At 41.5% G+C, this 23,180-nt stretch overlaps 1 protein-coding gene across 4 annotated transcripts in view; it reads left to right on the top strand.

The window, feature by feature from the left end:
• The window catches only part of MAP3K15 (mitogen-activated protein kinase kinase kinase 15), a 139,480-nt gene that overhangs the window by 54,818 nt on the left and 61,482 nt on the right, over window positions 1-23,180 (top strand). For all 4 annotated transcript variants that reach the window (XM_075131772.1, XM_075131757.1, XM_048862490.2 and 1 more), the window contains 5 exons: window positions 3,572-3,765; window positions 6,116-6,284; window positions 13,388-13,494; window positions 20,179-20,349; window positions 22,061-22,173. In XM_075131772.1, coding sequence (XP_074987873.1) covers window positions 3,572-3,765; window positions 6,116-6,284; window positions 13,388-13,494; window positions 20,179-20,349; window positions 22,061-22,173 — 754 coding nt within the window. The remainder of the gene's footprint in view (window positions 1-3,571; window positions 3,766-6,115; window positions 6,285-13,387; window positions 13,495-20,178; window positions 20,350-22,060; window positions 22,174-23,180) is intronic.

Here is a 23,180-nt window from a genome sequence, read left to right as displayed (position 1 = left end):
GTATGTCTGTCTGTTGCTCACAAACACCTATTCCTTCTCTTGAGAGAGAGAGAGAGACCTTTAAAACCCTGCTATACTCCTTTGTTCTTCTGTATTCTTGAGGTTTGGCCCTTCTGGTCAAAACTACTTTTTGCAGGCTAGCTGGGCAAGAGGTAAACTCTTCAAGGCTAAAAGTTTGGACATTGTCACTTAACAACCCTCAAGAGTTTGCTGAGGAATGGCTTATCTTCAGCCATTCTTTTCACATTCTGCTTTTTTTCTTACAGCCTCCTGTTAAACTAAACCAGTATATTCATACAGTAAACATTGTGATAACCAGATCAACATATATTATTCCTAAATTATTAGAGAGCAGCTCCAATTCTGTCATAATAATCTAAGCCAATCACAAAATTTTGGGGAGCCTGGCTGACAATTTATTAACACTTGGGGTTGGCAATAGTACATAAGTTGCTTAAGAGGTCATCCGCTGCTTATTTCTCACCTAGAATATCAGTAATTTCTTTGTGACATTACAATAATTTTCCACAGTGGCTAATTTTGATAAGTCAGAGAGTTTTCTTTAGGTGAGGAATAGGCAACTAGAGCAGAGACTTCCTAAAGAATAAAGATGTTATTTTCAGACGCCTGTGGGTCATAATGAAAACAATAAAAAGGAAGTAGATAAACAGAATTGTTCCTAAGTAGTGAAGATTCGATGGAATCTTTTAGATATTTCAGTCCACATATTGTACTGTGTGGGGTGTTTGGATTTTATTTATTGCGTGCATATGTTAAACAGGAAAGAGAAGAGTCGGGAAACTGTTGATCATTAGTCATGAGATAGCACAGAAATACTAGGCGTTGATGGGCATCCCTTAAATATTCAAGGTTACTTCTGCCAGGAGGTAGCCTGCCTGTTTTTTTATAACACTGATGGCTTACGCTGGCAGCTGAATGAACTGATAATGTGGCTGTGTATCACAAACTTATGGGGCTAAATTTTCAGCTCAAGTCCCACTGCTTGTACCTCTAGAACTCTTCACATAAGGTAATGTGTTTAAATACAGATAGGCCTTAATTTCCGCATAAAAATATGTGCTTCTGCATTGTGGATGAAAATTTGTGGAAACTTATGTGGGGTACAAACATCCACGAGGAGGCAGGGAATGTGAATAAAATGGTTTAAATGTTGTCCAAACAGGTGTGTTGCACTATTCCACATAGGTAACTTTTTGAGAAACATCTCTGAAGGTTAGTTGTGAAATTTAAAGTTTTCCTTCTCCCAGCAAATAACTACAGTTTTCATTACTATTACAAATTGTAGTCATAAGAAAATTATATGAACTATCAAAGCTGATCTTAATCTTCTCCCCCAGAACTAACAGCTCATGGATTGTTAGTTTTAAATTTCAAACATTCATACACAAGGAGTATTATTGACCTACAGTGTTTGTCTTTATAGGTTTGAGGGGTGGGAGCAGACTTGCTTTCTCACGAGGTCACAGTGTTCCAGGCCAAAGACTACCTTAAAAATAATAGAAAAAAAACAAAACTAATTTTTTGCAAAATGTGCACTGAGCAACTTGACATGCTGCGTGCATGAGTTGAGCTTGATTTATTTAGCTAGTTTTGGGGAGGCAGGTGGTAGAAAATAAAGACAGCAGTGCGACCGATGATCACAGTGTTAGAAATGTGAATACTGTATTGTGTGATGACATTTAGTTCAAGTACAGTCAATAGGAATGTGGTATTGTTTTTATGAGAAATGATGGATCTTTTATAGTTCTGAATCATAATGAACTCAAATAGAGGGGCAAACAGGTCACTGTGCCTCAGTTACTTCCTCTTTCTCTGCCTTTGGGGTAACCACATGCCTGAAATGAGGGTTCCAAATGAAAAATCTCCCCTTCTAGTGACTGGTTTATTGGTATACAACAAAATATGTTCAGCTCTCCACTCTTGTATCAGGGCTTCTTAGTCCTTCCTTTCCAGGCCTGTGCTAGTCTCCCCTCTTTCACAGAAGATGCCAGTCTACTGCAGGCGGCTGTCTTTCTGCAAGTCCGTGGAGCAGTCCACACAAAGTCTTTCCCAGTCTATGGCATCTCTCAGACTCAGCTGAGAGCACTGCTTTATATAGCCCTGCCTGGCAGCCACATGCCTCTTTCTAAGTGCATCTGCACTGATTGCAAACAGCTAAGGCCCTTCTGTGGGGTGGGCTGGGAAGGCAGCATAAGGGTTAACCCTATTCCTTGCTGGGCCGGGGGATGAGATCTGCGCACCTGGTCACAAAGGGCAACAGTTTTCCTAACTTGTTTCTCTTCAGGTCTAGTGCCTGATTCCTTCACCCTTAGTAATGTGTATATTCCTCCCATACGTGAGGAGTCTCACTGAAGTTCATTTTGCCAACACTTGTTGTTTTCTTCAAGTCTCACAATATTTGATCGGGTTTTTAAAGCCACAGCTCCTGGAGTCATGAATCTCAGCTCCCCTGCCCCCTTTTTTTTTAAAGTAAGTTTTTTCAGCCCTCATGGTTTTAGGGGATAAATAGGTTGCAAATAGGAACCCTGAAGTCTCAAAAACCAGAAAGCAAACAGAATGTTTGATTATTATTTAAAACCTCCTGATTTTGGGGAGCCTGAGTCATAATTTTTGAATGCTTGGGGTTGGCGATACTGAGCTGGGCCTCTTGTTCTGGAATGCAGTAAGGTGTCTGGATCTTAAAATATTAAGTATGGCCCTCTTGTCGTTGTTACTTCCATCTCTCTCTCTCCTCTCCTCTCCCCTCCCCTCCTCTACAGAGAGCCTTCTACCTGCTTCCTCCAACAGGAGCTAATCCTTTATCCTTCTTTGACTACAGGGACTGCTTCCCAGCAACTGCTTCCTTCTGTAGTTCATTCTCAGTATGGGTCAGATCAAAAATCTGCTGAAGTGTTACATATATATAAATGTATATATATATTTATATTAACATTATATATATATATATGAAGTGTCTTTTCAGTTATAAGGATGCTACTGCCAGTCCCCTCTTATTATGTTGTCATTGGACTGATCTACTGAATAACAGTGACAATATTGTGACAGCTGTCACGCTATACAATTTGTCTTACCCATATTCAGAATATTTAATTAAAAATTTCAGTTAAATAAAAATAAGGTAATTTAAAAAATGAGTTTTGTTATTTAAATTCTAAAGCTCTGGTGACACCACCATGACATCCTGAGGGTTGCTGCTTTTTAAACAAAAATGTATAGTGTACAGTAAACTTGGGTGTTTTTAAAAAAAACCTGGATTTCCAATTAAGCATATATTTACATAAAGACTTAAGTCTTCCCTCAAGAAAGCAACTCCTACTGAAGTCAATAAGAGCTGTGGTCCTTGGCATGTCTGAAAGTCAGGCCCAAAGTGTCTCAAGCTGAGCATCCAAAAAGTGGAGGCATGCAAATTTAGTGAACACTTGTGCAAACTTAGCTGCCCATTATTTGCTCTTAAGGAATTAGTCAAAAGATTCAGAATGAGATCACTCCATCCAGTTTGACTGTGCAGTGCTTCTGTTTGCTATCTGAATGTGTTTGCTTTTCCTTCTAGGCTTCCAGTGGGAATTACTATTTTATTCCATACATTGTAACACCTGGTGCTGATTATTTTTGCTGTGAAAGTGATGCCCTGCGGAGAGCCTCTGAGTACATGCAGCCTAACTGGGACAACATCCTGGGTCCTCTCTGTGTTCCACTGATGGACAGGTTTATCTGTCTTCTGAAGGACATTCACATTACGTCATGGTAATCTTGCCACGTTTACACTTCCTGCCCATGGATATTTTTTCCTATGCTGCAAGGGGTTTCAGAAACCCCACCAAGGTTCAGTGTTCAACATGTTTAACCCTGTGTTAAAAGAAATACCTTAATGTAATCTAAACTATATTGCTGTCATGCAGCTGTTGTAGTAAACTAACCATCTTATGACAGCAGCGGATTGCATTTACTATCCAAAATACCAGTCAGCAGAATCAGAACTGCGGACACAGCCCCTGGAAAAGAGAGGGTATAGAGAAGAAAACATAAAATATAGTGCATAGTGGTGTAATGAGAGAGACATACCTCAGCTTCTTTGTAAGTCTTGAAGCCAAAGACCATCTTTTCTTAGCACCAACTAAGTGTGTGCATACAATATGGTATTAACTGTGGTCACACAGACTAGTGTCTGAGTGGAACCTTTTTAACAGTTGAATTGCATAGTAATTGTAGAATGCTGCTCTGGGCCTCAGCTGTCCCATGGTGACTCCTGTTTACAGACCCATCTTGATGCCCGTTGTACCTCTTCTGCACTTTTCACATTCCCTTCCTCGGTCAAAATGTTGTGTAATTTCTGTTGCTATAGTGACAAGAAAGCTCCCGGCTTATGGCATAGATTCCATGCGCTGGGTAAACTACATGATCATTATCACTTTTCAACTGTGCTTGTTGTCCGGTTGTAGCACAGTCAGAGGCAAACTCAATTTGGATCCAAACTCAGCATCGTTTGAAACTGTGCAATGTGCAATGATCAGTAACTATCCTATGCTGCTGCTATTATTTATTATTTGAATTACTGTAGCAGCTAGGAGCCGTAATCATGGTCCAGGACCCCATTATGCAAGGCTGTGAAGGAACAAACAGAACAAAAAGATGGTCTCTGCCCAGCAGTCAATTTCAGTGTTGCTGAACTTCAGCCATACTGTTGAACAGAGTTGCCTTCATTCAGTGTTATCAGTGGAGCTCAGGTTTAAGTTGGTGCATTTTTGTTTGTGACAGCTGCTACACTTAGTTCCTACAGTGCCCTAGAACTTGTGATGTATTTTTGTATTAATTTTAAAGTAACTGATTGTAAAATTATTCTTTTGCTCCTCTATTTCTGACCCTGCCATTTACAAGCATATTAATATGAAGGGGGAAGGTAAAGATGAGGGGTAATGTGATGCAGTCAATAAAGCTTTTGCTTATGTGGTGCCTTTTATACAATCTCTCTCCTAAAAAGCTTTAAAGAGTTAATTGTACAGTTGTAGAGTTAGTAAGAGTGGCGGTAGATAGATGTGAAGATATACAGTAGAGACAAGAGACAAAAGATAAGTTTTAATGAGATACATAGGTGCCTATGTCACTTTTGAAAATGGGACTCAGGCTTCTAAGTCACTTAGGTGACTTAGGGTACAATTTTCAAATCACCTATGTCCGCTCTTATTAATGCAAGAAGAACTGATTAACATAAACCTGGAAACAGTGCATGAGAACTAGGAGAGATAGTGTGCAACAAATTAGACATGAGTTTGCAGTGACAGTAAAATAAATAAAATGAAAAAGCCTTCCATTGGCCATTTCTTCAGACCCTCACTGCATTATCTCATGAGAATACCTTGCAAGTGATTTATTCTATGGCTATTAGTATCGCCATATTAGTGGATATTAAGAGAAAGCTGAATTTCCTCTTCTATATTTAGGATTTAGGATCTGAGCACTTGTAACTCCTCTTGGACAAGAAAAGCAGTTATATGTGCTCAGTACCTGTTAGGATCTGGATATTAATTAATAAGCCCTGGGCTTAGTAATTGCTCGCTACAAGTTTTAAATAGACTGCATTTATTTTTTTTAACATTCCTACACTGCAATATAAACTGATTTTTAGTGAAAAAATACATGACTGTTGTTACTGTGGCTTTTGCATGCCTCCTGTGTAATAGTATGTATTATGTTTTGTGAACTACAGCTAGTCAGATAATGGATGGCTCTGGTTGGTTTATTTAATAAGAGCTGCTCGTCTCCATTAGATATAAAGATGAGGGATTTTATTTTAAATTACTGTAGTCTCTTTGTTTAGCATGCCACTTTCTGCTTTCTTCAGGATAAATGTGTAGATTAATTTGTTTATTTTGGGCACCGTTCCTCTACTTTACTAGGCCTGTTAAATAATAATTTAAAAAAATTAGAACTTGTAATTTAATAATGCTCATATAAAATATTTCTTAAAAGTGTAAACTGAAAGGAATAGTTAACTTAAACCTCATTTGGATAAAGAAATATTAGTGCTGTTTTAATGTTGTAACCAAACCTCCATTTAGAAAATTCTAACACTTTATCTCCATTTTTATTTCTTTAGCGCACATTGTAAGGAAACGCTGTTGAATGATATTAGAAAAGCTAGAGACAAGTATCAAGGAGATGAACTAGCAAAGGAGCTGGCCAGGATTAAGCTCCGTCTGGATAATACCGAAGTCCTGACTTCTGACATTGTTATAAACCTGCTTCTTTCTTATCGAGATATCCAGGTATATTATTGACGTGAAAGTAAGGAAGATACTCTTTTCAAGTGGGTTTTACCCTTGTTTATTGTTCTTGTTTATTGCCTGTTTGTTTGATATTTTCTTGAATTTGGACCACTGTATTATTTTAGTTTCAAGCTAAATCAGGTTGTATTGTGGTTTTAAAGTAAATTATTTTTTTCTTTTTCATCTATGAAAAAAAGAAGTGTATTTGTTTTTTAATTTTTAAATCCAACCTTTAAGCCTGTGGAAACTAAGAAAAAGAATTTGTTGTGATTTCAACATTTGCTAAAAGAGCCCAGGTTTACGATGTTTCAGAATTGGTATAAAAAGCAATGTTGTGTTTGTTTTAAAAACCCTCCCTCCACCCCGAAAAAACAACCTTTTGGATTTTTAAAAAAACTCTGGTTTTGGTAGAACAGGGCCTCACTTATAATACTTATGAACTGTCCATCTTTGTGAGTGACATTCCTCTGACGACTTATTTTCACCAATCCTATCGAAATATAGTATTTGTTCTTCTGATAATTAGCACTTTTGTTTCTTGTGTTCCTCCCTCAGGGTACATCTACTTGGCAAATGAAGATGTGATTGCAGTATGAATTGGCATACCCACTCTATCTTTAATCTAGCTGGCATGGGTACAGTGGTAGCGAGGAACTGGTGGCACAGGCGTTGGTGCCCCAGTAGAAGCCTGCTGGGTTGCTGACCCATGTCAGGGTCTGTGACCCCATGATTGTTACCCGCACTACCGACATTAAAGTTAGCACAGTTAGGCCTACCCACGCTGCAATAACACTTTCATTTTTAGTGTAGATGTACCTAAACTGGGTATTTGTCAATCAATAGCAGGTCAAGAGAGAGATCATCATATTGTCTTGTCTTATCCAGCTCTCCATTGTAAGTTCCCTTTCATCCCACCCCAATTTATCTATCTGTTTGATTGCCAGTGATGAACTTCCCACTAGCTGGTTACCTTCTGATGTTCCTTCTTATTCCTTTGAGGGCTCTCTTCATTAGGAAGTTTAATCATATTTAAACACAATTTATTAATATTTATAATCATATTTAAACACAAGTCAAGCTGGGTAAGAGGATGATGACCCCATGGGAGCTGGTCAGTATATACCTGAACATGTCATGGTCAGTACATGTCAACAAGATGAGGCTATGCCCTGCTGAGACAAGGGTTTCTTCTTTGAGTAGTGTCCCTATGGGTACTCCACTGTAGATGCGTCCCTACACTGCTGATCGGAGAACTTTGGTGGAAATGTCCGTTGGGCCCGCATATGCGTTCTCTCCTTGTGCTGCGCCACAAGGCTAGTCAGCATGCACGGGCTAACCCCCCCTCACTTCCTTCTCAACCGCCACTGGCTAGAGACAGAGCTATTAGCAGTCTGTTAATGACTATTATTTCGACCTTTGTAGCCTAAATCTTAGTTTTTGGTAGTAGTTATTCTAGTGTCTTTTATTTTCTCTTATTTTCTCTAAATAGATCTATAGATAGATTTTTTATTTGTTTTTTTTTCTTCCTGTCCTTTCTCATTGGGGGCCCTTCCCCCCCACACACAGGGTATGCCCAGTTCTCTGGGCTTCAAGAAGCGCCTCTCATGCAACGAGGCTATCCCCATCGCAAACATGTACTCACGGTGTGTTTGTTGCCTCGGGGAAGGACACATCCCTCAAAAGTGTGCTCTCTGCCAGCAGCTTAGACCTTGGTCCCGCAAGGACAGAGAGCTGAGGCTGAAGATTATATTCATGGAGGAGGCCCTCAGACCTTCTCTGGACCCATGCCAAGAGTCACCAGGCAGACATGAGTCTTCCCCACAGCCCTCAACATCCAAGCGCTATGGTGTGAAGAAATTAGGTGCTGATCCCTCTCATATATTAAAAAAGAGAGCAGGAAGTCCCCGCAGTGAGCCATGAGCTAGCCCTAAATGATCCCTGGCATGTTTGGTATCCTCGGTACCATTGGCACCGAGGTAGATCAAACCTGGTACTCATGGCTCAACAAAGTCTACAGCGGCAGGTACTGTTGACATGCCTATAGACCCAGTGGGCACAGGCACCGAGTCAACAGCACTGAGGGAGAAGGAGGAGCAAGCACTCGAAGGTGCTACCAGTACGCAATGCCTCATCGGTACCGATGCCCCATCCGGCATCCAGTGTGGGCAAGAATTTCATTCTTCCTGGCACCGTCAGTGGCACCGAGCTGGTTGTCCCCATCGAGTGACCTGCATATATGGATATGTTGAAGTCTCCTCTCCTCAGTACCAGGACTTCCACACTGAGTCTTTGTCCGGCACAGGAGTCTTCCCCAGTGCCCTGCCATGCTCCCCTGCTCTCTAGTGAGGACTTGGATAGAGAACCAAAGGAGGGGGTATCTCAGTACTCCTCCCAGGCTCCCTAGGGTGCCTGATACCAACAGTGCCCCCAGGCATATCCTCATATGACCCCACCTCCGTCATCCTGGTATGGGCATCCTTGGGTACCACCACTGGGCTCTATACCACCACTGCCCCAATGGTGACACTGAGACCTCTGGGCTGCATACTGCCCCCATACCTCTCAGGCTTCTAGTCCCACCTGAGAACCTCGGAGAGGTGCTCCCCTGGCCATGGTATCCAGGGCTTCAGAACCTCCAGGAGAAAACCTACAGGAGTGTGAGGGTGATGTCGAGGAAGAGGCGGCCTCAAAGGCCATATCCTCCTCCTCCTCAGATAAGGCTGTCATGCCTCCCCCACTGTCCCTGGCAGATGACTTTTGCCTCTTCCAGGATCTCACAAAAGAGTGCCAGATTCTCTCCAGATACCACTGGAACAAGTCAAGGACACACACCACAACCTTCTTGACATCCTCCATTCATCTTCCTCCTCAAAAGTTGCCCTCCCTATTAATGAGACTCTCCTTGACCCTGTGAAAACCGTATGGCAGACCCCAGCATCGGTTGCACTGACCTGCAAGCTGGCAGACAAAAAGTATTATGTCCCAGCAAGAGTGACAGAATTCCTCTTCTCTCACCTCTCACCTAACTCCATCGTGGTGGGTGCTTTAAATTCTCATGGCCATTAACACCAGATGAGATCCACTTCCTATGGTAGGGACTGGACCTTTTTGGGAGAAAGGTGTACTCCTCACCTATGCTTCAGTTTTGAATTGCCAATTACCAAGCCCTCATGGCAAAATATGATTATGTAAACTATTCAGAACTGAATGATTTTATTGAACAGATGCCTATGTTGCATCGCGACCAATTTTAGGCCATAATTCAGGAGGGTCTGCTAGTAGCAAAGACAACGCTACAATCTGCCCTCGCTGTGGCCAGCTCCATCTTCATTGTGGTAGTGATGCAGTGTACCTCTTGGCTCCATCTGTTGGGCTTCCTGAAGGAGGTACAGTCAACCATTGAAGTTCTTCCCCTTGAGGGCGCTAAGCTCTTTGCGGAAAAGACCGATGCCTTTCTTCACACCTTGAAGGATTCTCAGGCCACTCTCCATTTGCTAAGCATCTACACACCAGGACAGAAAAGAAAATTTAGTCTGCAGCCCATCACAAGCCATGCACTTTCCAATACCCAGCTCAAAGTTACTATGAGACCCAGAGAAAAAAAATAAATTTTCAAGACATAAACAATCTGACCCACAATCTTTCTTATCCCAGCCATCCACATCCAAACATCCATTTTGAGGTGTTGGACAAGGTGCCATTAGACCGCTCCCCACAACTGCTACAACCGGCCACCACTACCCACCCATTGGCCACCAACTGGCAGTGTTCTGCGGCACCTGGGAGTGCATAATATTGGATTAATGGGTACTCTATCCATTTTGCTTTCCTGCCCCCTTCACAATACCCTTCCCCATTCTCCTTCAGGGACGCTTCTCACAAGCGTTTGCTACGACAAGAGATAGATCATCTCCTCCAGTTAGGAACCATAGAACCAGTACCTCAACATCTTTGAGGCAAAGGGTTCTACTCTTACTTCATAATACCCAAGTGGAAGGGAGGTTGGAGACCAATACTAGACCTCAGAGCTCTCAACAAGTTTGTCAAGGCTCAAAAATTCAAGATGGTCACTTGAGCACCTGTAATTTCAGTGTTGGAACAGGGAGACTGTTTTTCAGCCCTTGGCCTTCAGGACACCTACTTTCATATCTCACTCCTACCGACTCTCAGATGATTTCTGAGAGTCATTCTGGGACAAGAGCACTACCACTACATGGTACTCCCATTCAGGCTATCATGAGCCCCAAGAGTATTTTCCAAGGTTCTCTCAGTGGTGGCCGTCCAGTTACACTCCCAAGGGGTCATGATTTACTCTTTTCTGGACAGGATGAGGGCCTTCAGAGACTCCCCCAGGCTTTTCCTCTCTCTTGCGGAAAGATCCAAGGGCTCAGCAATATCAGCCCGAAGACTCTCCAAGATGGTCTCATTTGTATCAGACAATGTTACCAAGTTCACAATATGACCCCTCTAGATACTGTTCGTACACGCTCCACAAGGTCAATCTCCTCATCCCTCACCTTCTTCAAGAATGTGCTTGTCTCAGAGATCTGCAGAGCGGCGACATGGGTGTCAATCCACTCCTGCACACAACATTATGCGATCACTGGGGACTCTGCCTCCCATGCCATCTTCGGTTCCACAGTGCTGACATCTGTAACTGACCTGACTCTGAAGTCCCAGCCCTCCACTGGGGATACTGCTCTGGAATCACCTACAGTGGAGCACCCATAGGAACACTACTTGAAGAAGAAGTTACCGTATATACTCATTCATAAGCCGAATATTTTTGGTAAAAAAGTGACACATCAAAGAGTGGGATTCTGCTTATAAATGGGTCTACACCAAAATTTGATGATTTTAAACTCTATGGAATCATTGAATTGAATATCTAATACATTGTTGTTTTGTTTACCTGGAGCGTCTGCAGGCATGGAGCCCCTCAGCTCCTTGTGGCCACAGTTTGCCACTCTCATTGGCTGGGAACAGCAAACTGCGGCTACAGGGAGCTGAGGGGCTCCATGCCTGCAGACACTCCAGGTAAACAAAACGTCCTGACCTGCCAGTGGCTTACCCTGACAGGCCGGGAGCCAAAGTTTGCTGACCCATTTATTGATGTCAATTCTGCAGCCTTTTAAAGTTGCAAAGGCTTTGTTTAGTGGACTTGATTGGCTTGAAAGGAATACTAAAAGAGCGGTGCTGCAGATCTGCATGACGTTTCATAGAATCATAGAATATCAGGGTTGGAAGGGACCTTAGGAAGTCATCTGGTCCAACCCCCTGCTCAAAGCAGGATCAATCCCCAATTTTTGCCCCAGATCCCTAAATGGCCCCCTCAAGGATTGAGCTCACAACCCTGGGTTTAGCAGGCCAATGCTCAAACCACTGAGCTATCCCTCCCCCCTACTTGTGTCTCTGTGTGGTTCACATAGCTGCCATCACCAGAATATCTGAATGCTTCTCTAATATTTATTAATAGACCTTGCCTAAAAACATGAAATTTCCTGCTGGTGTCATCGTACATGCACACAAAAAGGGATGGATGGATGAAAGTAGGACTACTGATTTGGCTGGAAAAAGTGTGGAATAAGAGATCAGGAGCACTTTTCAAGAAACCTGCTATTCTCGTTTGGGACATGTTCAGGGCACACAAGACGGATGAGGTGAAAAATGTGGCCAAAAATATGAAAACTACTTTGGCTGTAATACCTGGAGGCTTAACTTCAGTTCTACAACCGCTTGATGTCTGCCTGAAAAAACCCTTTAAAGACAGGCTATGCAAAATGTGGTCTGAATGGATGTGCTCAGGCATGGCGAAGTTGACAAAAGGCAGGAATCTTATGAAGCCCGAAATCAATCTGGTCTCCCAGTGGATCAAGAATGCGTGGGTGTCCATTCCCTCGGAAATGATAGAAAAATCATTTAGGAAATGCTGTATCAGCAATGCACTCGACAGGTCAGAAGCTGATGCCATATTTGATGATGACAGAACAGAGGCTGATGATGAGAAGGAATCTGAGTCTGAAGACGACACTGCCGACATCTACGATGACCATGCTGGTGCAGCTGTGACTGAAGCCGAGTTTAATGAACTGTTTGGTGAATCAGAGACTGATTCAGACTTTGAAGGATTTTAAGGCTTTTTAAAGTCTCATATTGTTTGTTTTAAATATCCATTTACTGATCTTAAATATTGACTGTAATTTTGAAGGTGAATACATATTTGTTCAGTTATTATAACAACAACAGGTTTTTCGTTAGGTTACATTAAAATAATTCTAGCAAAACTTTTGAGTGTTTCTTGTGACACCAGCTTTTAAAATATATCAGGGGTTGGAAAACTTTGGCTCTTGGCCCATCAGGGTAAGCCACTGGCGGGTTGGGACGTTTTGTTTACTTGGAGCGTCTGCAGGCACAGAGCCCCTCAGCTCCTAGTGGCTGCGGTTTCCGTTTCCAGCCAATGGGAGCTGCGGGAAGTGGCGCCTAATGGGCCAGGAGCCAAAGTCAGCTTATGAAAGGGTCATACAGTTTTTTCTGTTTTTACGTATCCATCTTGGGGGGTCGGCTTATAAACAAATGGGCTAATGAACGAGTATATACAGTACTCACCTTGTGCAGTAACGATGGTTCTTTGAGATGTTTGTCACTATGGGTGCTCCACAACCCACCCTCTGCCCCCTTCCTTCGGAGTTCTTGTCAGTGACTCTGCTGTAGAGAAGGAACTGAGCGGGGTCAGCCCGCGCGTGCTGACTAGCCTTTTAGCGGAGCACAAGGAGAGAGCACGCATGTGCGGGCCTAATGGACACGGCTACCACAGTTCTCCAGTCAGCAGCGCAGGAAAGCAAGCAGCCCTACAGTGGAACACCCTTAGGGAAACACCTCTCAAGGAACCATCGTTACTGCACAAGGTGAGGAACTACTTCTTGTGCGCCTCTGCCTCACCTGTTAATGAATGTGAGTTGTCCTCGTCCACAGTGACCAGTAATTATTATTGTAACTAAATTGATTTACGTTTCCAAGTGAAGAGCCTGATCCAGCTGGGAATATGATCAAATGATTTGGTTTAGTGATATTTTCTTTGATTGGATTTTTTTTATTGTTATCAGAACTATGATGCTATGGTGAAGTTGGTGGAAACACTGGAAATGCTGCCTACCTGCGATCTGGCTGATCAGCACAACATTAAATTTCATTATGCATTTGCATTGAATCGGTAAGGATAACTGCTAGGTTTTTTGCATTCTCTATAGGTGTATATGTATATGCACAAATTTAAAATATATGTGCATATACTTGCATGTGTGTGTGTGTGTGCATGCATATATGTGTAACATCTTTCTCACTCACACCCACACCACTGGGGATGATATTTATGAAATAAATTGCTTTGTTTGCCATAACCATGTGTTAATCCATTTGCGCCAGGACAGCTTTTAACATTTGAAATCTCAGTGCAGCTTTCAAACAGCCCCCATTTGGTAAAAGAATAGCCTGCCCACAAGACTGGATAAAAGACCTGAATCAAAGCCCACTGAAGTCCATGGAAAAACTTCCATTGACTATAGTGGGCTTTGGATCAGGCCCAAATTCATTAAATGGTTGAGTTCTTGCTTACCTTTAATTAATAGCAATTTAGCAAAAAGGAAACATGGGTGAGTTATTAAAGTAATCAGTGACAAGTGGTAGTTGAACTGTACATTGTATCTCCAGTTGAGGAAAGAAAAGCCCATTTGAGCCTTCCTGCTTTCATCCACTCTACCTCTCCTGAAGCGACAAAGATAAATGTTCTGTTTTCTCCCTGTATTCCTCTAGGCTGGTCTTTCCATAGCACTTATCTACAATGGCTACTGCATTTTAAAATTATAGTAAGAAAGCTTTTAGCTTGTTTCTGTGGAAAATAGGTCTTGTCAAACAAGCTTGATTTTGTTCTTTGATGAGATTACAAGTTTGGTTGATAATAAAGTAACTGTATACATGTAATATACTTAGATTATTGTAAGGCATTTCACTTAGTACAGCACAACATTCTTAAAACTCTCCCAGAATATAGCTGAAATTTTCCATTTTTGGTGCCCACTTCACTGTACCTTTATGTATGTGTGAGTGTTTCAGCAAAAGGGATTCAGGCTTTCTGAGAATGAAGCTTCTCAAAACTGTCTCCCCTGACCCCCCATCTAAAATTTTTGGTGACTTTTTTGAACACCTTTATTGACTTGGGAATTTGATGTAGGAAATTGAAATTGGTCAGAGAGCTAGTCCTGGGGCCAGAAAAATACTTTTCATTGTCTCTGTGAAAATTTATCTAGGTTTGACCAGGTTATGAGCTGCAAAAAGCTGCCATTTGCATATGTGCAGTAAAGTTTATTAATTAATCATGTTTATTGTGGTAGCACCTTAGGGCCAACTAAGAATGGGGCTCCATGTGTTGGGCACTGTACAAACACAGTGTAGTAGACAGCCCCTGCTTACAGTCTAAATAGACAACAGAGAGACAGGGTAGACACACAAGCAGAGTGAACAGTGGGATGGCAGCAAATGTCATGTTAGTTCCACAGTTTATGTATTTATTCATTTATTGTGGGTTCAGTTAGGAGAGGATGAGCTGAAGGGAAGGAAAAGGGGACATTGAAAGGAAGGGGACTGGGGGGAAAGGAGAGGAGGGGGAAAGGGGCATGTGTGGAGTGAATCTAAGGTGAAGAGTGGGGGATTTCTACGCTTCTTGAGCTGGAATTGATGCCGCCAGCTTGGAGACATACTCATGCTAGCTGTGATCAGATGAGTTCACTAGCTTGATACAGTGTAGCGGCAATAGCATGAACAGTGGGAGGGTCTAACCTCCCAGAGTATGTTCCCATCCGACACAATTAGGCACATACTTTGGATGGCTAGCCACTCCCACTGCTCATACTACTGTGGCTACACTTAATCGTAGCTACCACAGCTATGTCACCTCCAGCTTGACATGTTGACATACCCTGGGAGGGAATTGGGGGCAGGGAATTGGAGCGAGTAGCTATCTGCACAGTGCAGAGTTAGTTATTAGTTATTTGTGTGATTCGTTGTTGTTGTTAATTATTTGTATAATTCATTGTTATTATTAGTGGTATGATTAGTTATTGTATGATTAGTATATTAGTGCCACTAAATCCCATGCTCCTTTTTGAAGATATTGATGGAGTTAGAGTTCTGTAAAAGACCCATGCAAAATGATCTGCACCTATTCTCATCGACATATGCTGCGCTGAGTTACCAGTCTGCTCGAGTATGGTATTCTTATGTTCTTTTGGAAATGATTAGGAAATGTATTATGGTAAATAGTTTCCTAGAAATAAACAACTAATTTTCCAACAGCGAGAATGCAAAAAGTACTCTCTCCTGTTTATAGATTTTTTTGGTCCAATCAAAGAGTAATCTTTTTAAATTACTTCCCTTCAGCAATTTTCAAAATGTATTTGCTACTGAAGCTTTGTTTTGGACTTGAAAATATTTTTAGACCAGGTCTATTCATATATCTGGTCATCCTAAAAACTTAATTGTTAACTACTTTTTTCTACAGCCTGCTTGTGCTGTTAACTTTCTGTTTTTTTTATTCCTGTTCTATTGAATTTTGGTAGTATTCACAAGAAAAGTTATACCTAAGATATTGATTCTTGCCTTGCAAAACAGGGTAAAGATTACCCAGAATCTACAATAAAGTGCAGCAGGAACAACATGCATCATAAGTAATAACAGAATAACGGATTGTAGGAATCTGATATGTCTGGTATGATGATACAACCACATTTTGTCCTCTGCTGTCAATACAGTGATTCCTACGCAATCCTCCCATTGTATGTTCTCATGAGTCATCATGTGTTTGCCTCAGATTGAAACTGTTTGAAGAAACTGACCCAAAATGATTCAGCCATTTCAGAGAACAAGGTTAGAAAAAACTTATGTTCCTTTTGCCCATGTTAAAAAATTCTGTTAAGCTTTTCTTTGAAAAGCTCTAGCATTTCCATGCCTTGGAGCCAGGGACTTGAAATTTGGTAGGGGCCCTTTGTATCAGGAATGTGCCTTTCCCTTCCCCATGAAATTCCACTCACATCTGGTCAATCTAAAAGCTTTAGAAAAATCACAGTTTGCACATGCTTAGTGGAGACTTCTTAGGTTTTAGCAGCTGAATTTCCCAGAACTCCATCAACTCTGGGCATGCTCTAACTTGACTGAGCAGGACTTTCCCTGCCATTGCAGGTCTTTGTGTCTGCAGGCTGTGCTGAGCCTGGGCACCTGAACTGAGACACTGGAGACTGTCTCTCCAGTGCTATCAATGCAGTGCAGAAGGGAAAGAGCTGAACCTGCTAGGGAGGAGTAGATTAAGCGAGGTTGATAGAAAGCTGAGGCTCTCAAAGGAAACTGGGGGACTGGTCTACATGGAAAAGTTACATCAACCCAGTTACGCCACTCAGGGGTGTGAAAAATCCACAGCCCAGAGCAACCTCATTAATCTGACCTAATGCACAGTGTAGCCACCACTAGATCGATGGAAGAATTCTTCTCTCAACTGAGCTACCATCTCTTGGGGAGGTGGAATAACGACAGCAACAGGAGAACGCCTCCTGTCAGTGTAGTGAGTATTTACACCGAAGTGCTACAGTGGTGCAGCTGCAGTTGTGCTGCTATAGTGTTTTAAATGTAGACATAGCCTGGACTGGGCTGGAGGAATGACTGGGGCCGTGAGCAGGGAGACAAGGAAACTGGGACTGGGCAATGGGAGGAGGGGCAACTGATATCAGATTGCAGGGGGAGGAGAGAATGGGTAAGTAAGGAGGGGGGGTAAGGAGACTGGGACTGAGAATCAGTGGGGCCGGGGATAGGAGATGAGAGTGGAAGGGAGACAGATCTGATGAGGAGACAAGTGTGGGCGTAGAACTGGGACTGGCTGAGTAAAGAGAATGCAGCAGAGAGCTGGAGAGGGACGGAGATACTGAGATTGGATGAGAAGCCCAGGAAGGGAGACTGGGACAGAAAATTTGGGTGAGGGTTGGGTAGGGAGGGGGTTGTCTAGAGGCTAGGGTAGAGCTTTAACTTGCCTGTAATTAGATAGCTTAATACTAAGAGAATGATTAAATGGCACATTAGGTTGGCTCTTTGTTGTTTTACTTACTGCAGTAGTTTGTCTGAATATTAATAAAGTCTAAATTTTCACTATCAGCTAGAATTTTAACATTATGGCTGTCCATAGGTGATTTAAAGTTTAGTCACATCAACTAAAAATGATTTAATTAATATTTTGAAGAGGTCCTTACAGACTAACCAGGACAGTCCAAATATTGCTCAAATGATGGCTGCATTGGTAGCTTGCCCAGCGCCCAAGGGCTACATCTGATTTTTCAAAAAACAGAGCAGACTACACCTACCTTAAGGCCGAGTTCAGCCTTCGCATAAGGCAAAGGGTAGAGATATTACAGCTCCTGCTATTCAACATTCTGGTGTGTGTGATATCTTTTTAGCCCCCACCCAGTTCCATCTTTACTCATATTAAAGATAAGGGAGGATGCAATCACTGATTATTAACAATGTATTAGCATAAAAAGAGAAGCTATTAGCAAGTGATGGGAATAACATTATACAAGGGATTCATTAGTAAATAACTAGTTATTACTGGTAATGAAAGCCATAGGAAATTATTCTCCTTAAAAAGCAATAAGTGTTTTAAAATGCAATTCTTCTGTAAAAATGGCATCATGGGGATATGCAGTTTATTATGTGTCTATATTATATGCATATATTATATGCAGTTCATTATATTATATTTATTATATGATTTGTATCTAACATTTGCAGAATTTCAAGAAAAAATGTTTTTTTCCTGACTAGAGCCCTGCAAGTTCAACCTATAATCTGAAAGTCAAGCTGAGTTCTCATCACGTATGCATTATCACCAGTATTAAAGGATCTGCAGGCCAAATTATACCCTCATTGACACATATATAACCCCATTAGCCTTCAGTGGGATCAGTACTGTGTTTTTAATGAAAGTGTATGTGGAACACCACTAAAGTATCTGCTGTAAATAATTCTAGGCCTATTTCTTGCTGTAGATGTTAATATACTTAGTGACAGGTTTCAGAGGAACAGCCGTGTTAGTCTGTATTCGCAAAAAGAAAAGGAGTACTTGTGGCACCTTAGAGACTAACCAATTTATTTGAGCATGAGCTTTCGTGAGCCACAGCTGTGGCTCACGAAAGCTCATGCTCAAATAAATTGGTTAGTCTCTAAGGTGCTATAAGTACTCCTTTTCTTTTTGCGAATATACTTAGTGATACTTTGGGTTGTCCATCTGTATTTATAAACTGTGCAAATCTGATATGGAGTAATTGAGATGCAATAAATATTGTAATGCTGTAATGCTATTTTTTTAGCAGTCATTATCAGACCTCATCCTCATTTTAAGACTGCTTTGATATGCATATTGATTATTTTTTATTAGTGCAAGTAAGTGTTCCAGAATGTATTAAGTCACAGTAAACAGAAAGTGCTGCTTTTGAATGCCAATTACTTTATGAATGGTTGTATTTATATTTATGATGGATTAGACTGACTCATGTTCTCATGACAGTAGTTCAAATTCAATCTGAAGAAACAATGCACTCTTTTAAAACTCTCTGGTACTTGCTACTGTACAGTTTATATCATGCCTCTGGCATCACAGGCAGCAAAAAATGTAGAGAACTAGTTACAAATCTGTATAGCCATATTACACTTTTATCCTGCACGTCTCACACTCAGAAGAACATGTTTTGCTGTACGTATGTTTCGTGGGCCCTGTTCCATCTGCTGGTTACCCAAGGAACTGGACAGCTTTACTGGAGGTACAATCCTTTCAGCGGAAAAAATTTCTAAAATTACCAGAAGCAGCTCTGAGCCCCTAGCATTGCTGACAAAGTAAGCATAGATGTTCTTAAGCGTAAGTCTGTTTCTGTATACCTAGATACTAGGGATCAGGAAACCATAAGCAGATCTGAAAATGGGTTGGTAAATAGTTTGAATCCTAGTGATTAGCAAAATGCTGGTAAGTGGATTTTAAGCTCTAAAACCAGGATTGCTTTTCACTTGCAAATACATTTTTTTCCTGTTCACACTGACATTTTTTTTCTGTTCACACGTGCCTTTTTGATGTAAATAGTGAGAGTGAGTTTTAAATTTACTGAAAACTACAAGGTAAATCTGGGTTTATTTAGCCAGGAATTCTGAAATTATGTTAACAAAAATGTTAAGAGTATATAATATTTTACTAGCTTGATTTTTGTGATGACTATGAATGTTACATGTTAAATGTTACATTTAATTAGATGCTCATTACAGCTGTTAATTTTTAGATCTTTTACACTTTTTATCTCTTACCTCCACAAATTAATCAAGGAATTAAAGTAGTTCACTTCAGTACTATGTCCCTCAATATCCGTTTCCCCAAAGGTTTCATGTTGATCTCCCTCGTCTTGCTGGACAAAGAGAGATCAACGTGGCTTTCCTGCACAGCCAGTCAATATCACCACAGGACTGGCTGGTGGTGGTCACTTCTGAATTATGGGTCCATGCCTGTAGACACTGTTAGGCATAGTACAGTGAATTGTCCCATTGACTACCATGGAAATACGACTGTTACCCTGTAGCAACTGTTGTGCGGACTGAGCCTCATGTGAAGTGCTGTTTTCCCTTTCACAGCATGCCTAACACCTGTCTATTCATGGATGGAAGAACAAGTAGTTCCCCTATGACAACAGAGTTTCATTTCTACCAGCCAATACACAATTACATTTCAGTGGAATGATAGCAAAAACTAAATCTACTGTGCATCTCAAACTTGCTGTTTTGGATTTGAACTCATTCGTGTCATTTTCTGCATTGATTTTAGAAGGAACAATATAGGCGACAGAGGGAAGGCATTACAAGTGATGCTTCAAGTCCTGCAGACCTGTGATCACCCTGCTCCAGATATGTTCTGCCTGTGCGGGAGAATCTACAAGGACATATTCCTTGATTCTGACTGTAAAGATACCAGTAGCCGAGACATTGCCATTGAATGGTAACAGAAAAAGCAAACCCATTTAACAGCATTTTCAAAGTTTTTCATCTGGCTTTGAAAAAACAGCAGAATTTATCTAAACAAGACTATGCCAAATTATAAGGCTAAACTCCAAGGTCTTTACTTCCTCACAGTCCTTATTTAAGCAAACTCCTACTGAAGTAAAATTTGCACTTGGTTTAGTCAGAATTGAGAAAACTTTGAGTCAGGATCTCCATTTTGGCCAACTGTATCTTAGTGTGGTTTGTTTGTTTTGTTTTTTTTTAAGGCAAACAAATTCCTGGTCTCTTACTCTTCTCTGTGTATTGGAATGGGTTGGGAATGCCGCACAAACAGTGAATTCAGGGTAAAAGTCACCTCTGTGCAGAGACACCACAGAAGACCTAGCGCTATTTACATCTTACTTAAACCCCACTTTGAGGGTTTAAGTGAGATGCAGGTAGTGTATCGGAGTCATGCTGGTCTTCTGCACAGGGAGGAGTTCTATCCTCAGTCCCATGAGGGGGTGCTGAGAAAGGAGATGTCTCATGTTGCTCAATAGCAAGTTGTCCAGTGAGTTTAAGGAGCTGCGTTGGTAAACTCCATAATAAAGTCTGCTAATGCAGTCACGGTGCACACATGTGGGGAGAGAGAGAGATGTAAGCCGCATATTGTACAGTAATTATTCAAACTTCTGCAATACAGATTAATGGTGTATTTTCTGGATAGTTACTGTAAAATACTGTCTTTTTTTTTTTCAGAAGAGATGTCTCAAGCAAGAGTAATATTACAATGTGCAGGGAATAAAGAACCCCCAAGATGTAAATGGGTCTCTCCTGAAATAAAATAAATGCATAAAAATAGTTGGCCCTAGATGATTTAGCCAAGTTCATGGGAGATTTGCGACTAAGGAAAAGGATTTGGGGCAAAGAGACATAAAGTAACAGAACATGTGTAACTCACAGCTCTTTATGTAAAATTCTCACTAAGAAAGAACATCTTGCTGCATTTTCCTTGGCATTCCTATATCACCAATGGAATAAAATGACATTCTGTTGCATTAAATGTTAATTTTTTAAAATAACTAACTCAGATTTTCCTTCTTCCAAATCATGCAAATTGATGGGATACAAAATTGTATGCAGATATTTTCCTCTCCTCTCCTTTCCTCTCCTTTCTTCTCTGACGACAGGTTAAATCAGTGGCTCTCAACCTTTCCAGATGATCGTACCCCTTTCAGGAGTCTGATTTGTCTTGCATTCCCCCAAGTTTCACTTCATTTAAAAACTACTTGCTTACAAAATCAGACATAAAAATACAAAAGTGTCACAGCACACTATTACTGAAAAACTGCTTACTTTCTCATTACTACCATATAATTTAAAATAAATCAATTGGAATATAAATATTGTACTGACATTTCAGTATATAATATATAGAGCAGCATAAACAAGTCATCTGTATGCAACTTAAATTTGTATTGATTTCGCTACTGCTTTTTATGTAGCTTGTAAAACTGGGCAACTATCTAGATGAGTTGGTGTACCCCCTAGAAGACCTCTGTGTGCCCCTGGTTGAGACCCACTGGTGTTGGTACAAAGTAATGAACTTGTTACACGGTCCCTAAAAATACTTTCATCCAGGGGGCTATGAGCCCCTTTTTTCACAGCTGTGCTGTGTTTTATGTTTAAAGCACAGTAAGACATGAGCTCTAGACCCTTTGTCTCTGCAGGTACCGCAAAGGATTTGAGCTCCAGTCAAGTCTGTATTCTGGAATTAACCTTGCAGTTTTGCTGATTGTGGCAGGGCAGCAGTTTGAAACCTCTATGGAACTAAGAAAAATAGGTAAAAAAACAAGAAGTTTGTGTTCTCTTTAATAAAGAACAGTTCAATTTTATTTTGCAGAGATGGGTCTGAGGTGTATTCATCATTGCCCCTTGGTCCCTTTATGCCAGCTACACCCACATAAAAGGGGCCAGAGAAGAACCATAAATCTGCCCCAGGGAACAGACCCCAGATAAGAGTAGCCCCTACAATTGCTGAAGAGACAGCTCTGTGCCACCCCTTCAGGAGCCCTGGGCACGGGGGGGGGGGGGGGGGAATTAGAGTACACAGCAGAGGTGGAGGAAGATGGTGCAGTGGTTCAGAGCTGACGTTGCAACAAAGGTATAAGTTAAGGGACACTGTGTGTCACTGCAGACACTTAATCAGGTAGATGACCCCCCCCCCCATCAGTGCAGAGATGAATTTGGTTTAGCCCATTACAGAATTAGGAGCCAATTGCCCAACTCAGATTCTAATTTCCCCAAAGTTTAAGAGCTTGAACTCCCTGATATAAATAAATCTATAAAATAAAACTGTGGTATTGTAGATTCAGTTGCGTTCTGGAAAGGTAATAGCCAAAAATCAAACTTTTACGTTTGGACTCGGATCCTCAGCTGCACCAGAACAGCCCTTCCTGCAGCGAAGGAGGTCGGGGGGATGCAAAAGAGGCTTTTTAACCCACTTTTACACCTCAGTCCTGGGACCAGTCTGCTCCAGCTCCTGACCTAGGGACTGTTCCAGCAGGCGGGGCTCTCTGGGGCATAGGGACACCCAGGTACATCCCCCACACTCGGAGCCAGGAGGGAGGTAGTGTCAGAGCTCCTACAGGGGCCCTAGACACAAAAAATCCTTCCCTGGCCAGTTGAGCCACGTTTAAGGCTGCGTTTTGTCACCGCAGCTGTACAGAGTAGCCTTAATGGGGTCAAACATCTGGCTCATAATCTCCAGGTAGGAGTAAATACTCCCTATTCTTTCATTAAGGACAATTCCACCTTTGAATGGTCATTGTTAAAGTGATAGCATAATAG

The sequence above is a fragment of the Caretta caretta genome, chromosome 1 (assembly GCF_965140235.1).
Source record: "Caretta caretta isolate rCarCar2 chromosome 1, rCarCar1.hap1, whole genome shotgun sequence".
Taxonomy (NCBI): Eukaryota; Metazoa; Chordata; order Testudines; family Cheloniidae; genus Caretta; species Caretta caretta.
This window is presented reverse-complemented; position numbering and strand designations above follow the sequence as displayed.